Source organism: Mustela nigripes, chromosome 4 (assembly GCF_022355385.1).
Source record: "Mustela nigripes isolate SB6536 chromosome 4, MUSNIG.SB6536, whole genome shotgun sequence".
NCBI classification, from domain to species: Eukaryota; Metazoa; Chordata; class Mammalia; order Carnivora; family Mustelidae; genus Mustela; species Mustela nigripes.
This window is the reverse complement of record NC_081560.1, coordinates 1,802,435-1,809,034: the sequence shown is the minus strand read 5'-3', so window position 1 is coordinate 1,809,034 and position 6,600 is coordinate 1,802,435. Positions and strand designations below refer to the sequence as shown.

Genomic DNA, 6,600 nt, shown 5'->3' with positions numbered 1-6,600 from the left:
GGGCGAAGAGAGGCAGGAACAGAATATGGCTTGTGTAGGATTAGAGCATTTTGTGGATCACAAAGAAGAAACGTGGGAGCACTGAGATAGAAAGTAGGAGCAAGGGAGGACGTTGAACCGGCAGAACCACTCTGATCCACGCAGTGTCTAGTGGAGCCCACAGAGGTGGGCACACGTGAACCCTATGGACACGATGTACCAAAGATCCATATGTTCCCAGCGATTGGTCTCTAGGGTCACTGTGGAAAAACCTCACTGTCAACCGGCAAACTCCAGCTGTCGTTCTAGAATTTGGACATGTTCTCTAATTTTCTCCTATGCAGGATACAGAATAAGATTCCCCTCTGCATCCATGTGTCCCGCTTCAATAGCCAGGCCTTCCCACCCTTGGACCCCCTTCTCCGAGATGCACAGGCATCATCTCCTTTCTCATCGCAATGTTTACACGTGCATCTCTTTAATATGGCACCGGGCACCACAGCTTAGACATGGCAGAGCACAGGCGTGCGGGCCATTCACCCCAGGCACTTCCTCTCCCTTCTCTGTGTGACTGAACAGAGCAACCAAACACCTCTGGTCCTCTACGTACACCCTTACCTGCGTCTTGTCTTCTTCAGCCTTTCTCTTCAGATCATTCCCAGAACGTTCCATTCACGTCTTGAAACCCTAAAATAAATGAGTCACATGAGTGCTTTTGCAAAGCACACAACAGCACGCCACTGGGCTTTTAGAAAATGCAAACATAGTCTACCGACGTGCAGTACCTTAGGCCCATCTTTAGACAAACGAAACCTTAATGCCGTGACACTAATACATCATCAAGAGCACTTTTGGGGAGTGAGACCAAGAACAGAAGATACCACCTGAAGGAAGGATAAGGGACGCGCTCCCCACAGCATCTTCTTCCAACATCAACCACCTCAGCTCTGATTTTCTCAAGAATTACAGAGTCTTAATCACAAGCTTGAATTTCCAAGCAAAAGCCTGCACAGAAATAGTCTACGTAGCTAACAAGAAAGACCAACATCTTCTGGATGGAAAACGTGCTGGGGGTAAAACTGTTGACTTTAGACACTCGGAGGGAAGGGGAAATTTTTAATGGGGATTTTTCTTAGAACTTTATGGAGTTGAAGAGAGATACCTTAAAATGGGTACAGAGAGTAGCAGGCACTGTACTAAGCACTTCATATACATAAGATGGGGTTTTTAAAAATATTTTATTTATTTATTTGACAGAGATCACAAGCAGGTAGAGAAGCAGGCCGGGGGGGTGGCAGAGCAGAGAGCCCCATGCAGGGCTGGATCCCAAGACCCTGAGACCATGACCTGAGCTGAAGGCAGAGGCTTAACCCACCAAGCCACCCAGGTGCCCCCATAAGACCGTTTTTAATCTAACCACAGGCATCAGGTGGTTAACAGCACACCCACTTATCATTCAAATTAATCCTGTCACAAGTAACAGAAAACCAGCCCCAAGCTGGCTGAAGCATACGGGAACCCCAGCCACATGGGGAGGTAAAAACCCTGAGTAGGGCTGGCTTCACGGCATTAGCTATGTTGCCAGGGCTTGGTCCCTGTCCCGATCTGGGCGGTTTCCTGAGTGATTCTCTTCTACAGCTCACACCTTGGCCCCACAGCACCAGCTCTCACGTTGTGATGACAGGAGAGCTGGCACAGCTGTAGTTTCATGTCTTCTCTTGTTTCTACGTCAGTAGGAAGAATTACAAGAATTTTACAGTTGCTCCCACAAAAATACTAAATTCACCTGAGTGGCCCCGTTAGGTCACATGCCCAGACCAGCTGCGTCAGTGTGGCCAGGACACTGATTTCTGAGTAGCTCAAGCTGGTCATAGGTTCCATCCTAGAACTGATGAATCCCCAGGGCTATTGCTAAAGGGCGGGCAGATGTTGACAAGAGAAGTAGAAAATGTCCCTTTCTGTAGAAGGGACCCATCGTTTCGGAAAATGAAGTAACTTCCCAAATTCAGACCCCTAAGGAGTCAGACTAGATCTGAACTCAGATCTACCTATCTAAACCCAAAGCTTTCTCACCGTGTCCTCGGCACAGTCCTAACAGTCACAGAATGAAAAACTCTCAGGTCCACAGAGAGACCCTACTTGCATTCTAGACCCATTACTACTGCGACATAAATCGAGAGTACAACATTTGTTAGAAAAGTTTAAATAACTTAAAATTAATTATGAACTTAATTTGGTTTCTCAAAAAACATTTAGCTTGCGTTTAGTCTGTCTTTTAAAAACTCCCAGACAGGACTGGCCAGCTTAGGAAACTGAATTCCGCTGTGAAAACCGTTAGGAGAAGCGGAGCTTCACGTCACCTTGTGCTCACAGCAGAAGACTATGGACTCCAAGTCATGTCAGACACTTTCACTTTAAGGTCTTTTAATGACCAATGACCAATTTCTACTCAAGTTGTAACTTCCTTAGAGGTATAAAGGGGCGGGGGAGGGGGACTGTTTGCATTTCTATGTCTTCTTCATACTTTCAGCCGAACTGGATTTCAGTAACCGTCCAAACACTAAATAACACAATTGAGTCACTTCATTCAAAAAAAAAAAAAAAAAAAAAAGACGAACGTCTACTAATCTCTGCTTCTGGCCAGGACGGGGTTTCGGGGACCAGACGCGACGCGGACCCCCGCTCTGGGGCCGCCGCCCTCCAGCGCAGGGAAGCCACGGGCGGCGGGTTCCAGGCCACGAGCGAGCAGGCCCCGGCGGGTCCGCGGACACACACTCAAGGCCCGCAGGAGGCCCCGCGCGGCGCCAGGCGGACCCCGAAGGCCCGGCCGGGGTCTCCCGCCGCGTCCCGCCGGCCGCCAGCTCGGGGCGGGGAGCGGGCGGGGCACAGTGGCCGGCCGAGCTCGCGCGCGGCCCCCGAAAGGGCTCCCGTCGGCTCGGGTCCTGGGGACCCCGCGGCGCTCGGGCGCCCACCCCGGCCCGCACGCGACTCCCTCTGCGCCCCACGCACGGCGCGCCACGTCCCGCCGGGGCCGTGAAAACGCCCGTCCGGACGGCCCGCGCCCACGGGAGCAGGACGCGGAACGCGGGGCAACACCCGGAGGCGCCGGCGGGGGCGGGGGCGGGCCGGGCCCCGCGGGGAGGAGGCGCCCCGCAGGTGCCCGCAGCAGGGGGCCCGCCGCGATCTGAGCACGCGACAGCCGACAGGTGCACACGCGCCGGGAACGGACCGACGTAACGGCGCTCGGAGGGGGGCCGAGACCCGACCCACGCGCCGAGACCGCTGGTGCCCGCGGCCGGGGACGTCCACCCAGGGCGCGAGCGAGCGCGGGGCCGCCTGCGCGGGGTGGGGCGGCGAGCGTGCGCCGCGCGGGAGCGCCGGGACCCGGGCCGAGCCGCCGAGCATGCGCGCTGTGGCCCCGAGCTGGGCGCCGCGAGGGGCGGGGCGCGGCGGTTGAGCATGCGCACCGGGTTGCCGGGCAACGGCTAGCGGCGCGGAGGCCGCGGGTCGGGGTCGGGGTCGGTGCGGGAGCTGCCGGAGCGAGCGGGGAGCGAGGGGCCGCGGGGAGGGTCCTCGGTCCGCAGCACCGCGGGCTCATCGGGACCGCTCTCGCGACGGCGCAGAGGCGGGGACGGTGTCCCGACGTGGTGACCGGGCGGCGCCCCCAGGTAGGGGCCCCTAGAGCGTGGGAATCCGGGCGCGCTACCCGCTTGGGGCGGCCGGTCCAGACACCGGGGAGGGCCACCGCGACGGGGCGGCCGCCAGCGACTCCGGCCGCCGGTGGTCGCCGTCGCTACCGAGCCCGGGCGCGGTTCACCGCGGGTCGCTACGCACCGGAAGCCACCGCCTCCCCCAGCGGCTCCGCCCCCCGCGCGAGACTACCGCGGCCGACGGCTCCGCCCCCGACGCCGGCTCCGCCCCCTGCGCGAGACTACCGCGGCCGACGGCTCCGACCGCGGCCGACGGCTCCGCCCCCGGCGCCGGCTCCACCCCCTGCGCGAGGACTGCCGCGGCCGACGGCTCCGCCCCCTGCGCGAGGAGTGGCGCGCCGACGGCTCCGCCCCCGACGCCGGCTCCGCCCCCTGCGCGAGGACTGGCGCGCCGACGGCCACGCGACACGAGGACCTGACGCGAGCCCCACCCGCACCGGAGCCGTCGGGACGCGGCGGGCGTGACGGGCCAACGCTGTCCGAGCTCCCGGCGGGGAACTGCGGCCCCGGCGGAGGAGCGCCCGGCGGGCCGTGAGCCCTGGCGGCCGGGCGCGGAAGGAAGGTTCTGGAAGGGCCCCCGGCGGTCTGGGCACCGCGTCCCACGCGCGGTCGGCGCCGCCCCGAGGACACGGCGGAGGCGGGTCACGCGCCCTGCGGCCGGAAGGGCCCGCGAGCGCGGCGGGGACGCGGGTTCCTGCGCGGGACGCCCCGGCCGTGTTCGCCGCCGCCGAGCGTGCGCCCCGCCGCGGCCCGAGGCCCGGGTCGTCCCCGAGTGTCGCGCGTCGCGCCCCGCCGTCCGTGTCCTCTCCCTGACGCGCTTCACGGACGGCGCGGCGCGGGGCCCCGTCGGGGCAGCGGCTGCCTTCGGCCCAGGCCGGCGTGGCGTGCCCGCTTGGGGCGGCCGTGTGGACGCGTGACATTGAATGACGTTGCGCGGCTGTGCCCCAGCCGCTGGGCCGCGCCGTCCCGACTGGCCCGAGTCCCGCGGGCACCCCGTGCGGCCCAGGTCCGCGCTCTCGGGGCCTCCCGGTCCCGCAGACCCTCCAGCGCGTCCTCCCCGCGGCCGGGAGAGGCGGTGCCGCGGGACTCGGGTTGCTTCTGTCTTGGCAGAGGGCGCGCGGAAGGCCCGGACGCGCCGTCGGACGCGGGCGCGCGGAGGAGCGGGAGCGCCGAGGACCATGTCCAAGCACGAGGTACGGCCCTGGTGGGGACCAGGGCTTTCGGGGCGTCTTGCCCTCTGCGGCCCGCGGACGGGGCTGGGGGCATCGTGCTCAGTGAAGTCAGTCTGCCGGAGAAGGAGGGCTCTCCTAGGACTTGGCTCCTGCGTGGAGGTGCGGGGTCGAAGGGAAGGGAGGGAAATGCAGGATGAAATCCGGGAGACAGACCCTAAGAGACTCTGCATCTTGGGAAGTAAACAGGGCTGCGGGGGGGGGGGGGGCGTGAAGGAGGGCGCGAGGTCACGAGCCCCGGGTGTTGCGTTCGACCGATGAGTCACTGACGGCTGCCTCGGAAACTGATGCTACGCTCTGTGCTAATCCATTGAATTTAAATTTTAAAATTTTTTTAAATAAACACTGTTTTACTCATGACTATTTTTTTGTATTTTCATTGTACTTTATTTCTTCTCATTGTGAGTCACCATACAGTACACCATTAGTTTTCGACGTGCTGTTCCCTGACTCATTGTTTGCCTGTAACGCCCAGTGCTTCATGCATTTTAATTCCGCTGTTTGAAAGTATAAAAATATAATTGCAAAGCTCGCTCCAGTGAGGAACTGTCCACCATAGTACCGACGGCAAGCATGACGTAGGCGCCCAGCAGTTTTATTCCGTGTTAAGTTTTTGCCAAAAGAGCGCATACTTAAACGCAGGATTCCCTTTCATATCACGGAAGCAAGATTTTGCCTAGAGTCTAATTTAATTGTAGTAAAGCAGAATGTGTTCAGGCATGCACAGCTTTTATAGGTCATAATGAATTAATTCATATTTAAGACCTTTGCAAACAGATGAAAAGACATTACTATGTCACCAACATAAATGAGGAGACTGGGCTTTCCCACACTTCCGTAACGTGGGTCAAGCATCCTGCACCATTACATAGGGTCTAGTTTCTCACCCAGATTGAGTACTAAAGCTTAAGGTTTCTTCCAAATGATATATTATAAAATGTTCCATAAATAAGGCTTTTTTCTCTAATTTTTAGGGTCATTCATCGAAACAAGATAATTTAGCAGTCACTGCAGTTGCTTTACAAGATCACATTTTACATGATCTTCAACTTCGAAATCTTTCAATAGCAGATCACTCTAAGACAAAGGTACAAAAGACAGAGAACAAATCCAAATCTCTAAAAAGAAACACAAAAGCAATAATAGATACTGGACTTAAGAAAACTATACAAGGCCCTAAAGTGGAAGATCCAGAAAAAGAATATGTTCTTGATCCAAAACCACCACCATTAACTTTAGGTGAGTTAATCTTCTCATTCATATTTTGGCTTATTAGAGCTAAGGAATCTAGTTGAGATTAATACTATGATTTTTCCTGGAACAGAACTGATTCTAATTTATAATCTTACAGAAAGAATGTATGTACTAAAGTTTAAAAATGATGGGGATGATATGAGCAAGAAAATAAAGATAGAACTACATAAAAATAAAAATAGTAGAATACAATAAATATCCACTAATCCACATGGGTGGAAGTTAATCAATCAATAATGGAAAGGAAAAAGTTCTCTCTTACGGTGGAATGACAACTGATAAATACATAGATGGGGCCAGAAATAGAAAATCCCCATCCGGCCAACAGCACAGTAAGAACAAGCATCAGTGGCTGCTGAGACACAGGGTGCAGGCACGGCCTCCCAGCGTGCTCATGCACCGCAGATGGAAGCATAGCCACCAACTAC

General features: G+C 57.0%; 1 protein-coding gene across 4 annotated transcripts in view; it reads left to right on the top strand.

The window, feature by feature from the left end:
* The first annotated feature begins 3,561 nt into the window (after positions 1–3,561).
* The window catches only part of RNF32 (ring finger protein 32), a 38,770-nt gene continuing 35,731 nt past the window's right edge, over positions 3,562–6,600 (top strand). For all 4 annotated transcript variants that reach the window (XM_059396015.1, XM_059396014.1, XM_059396013.1 and 1 more), the window contains exons 1-3: positions 3,562–3,647; positions 4,800–4,882; positions 5,893–6,157. In XM_059396015.1, the coding sequence (XP_059251998.1) occupies positions 4,868–4,882; positions 5,893–6,157 (280 nt within the window). In that variant the 5' untranslated portion in view covers positions 3,562–3,647; positions 4,800–4,867. The remainder of the gene's footprint in view (positions 3,648–4,799; positions 4,883–5,892; positions 6,158–6,600) is intronic.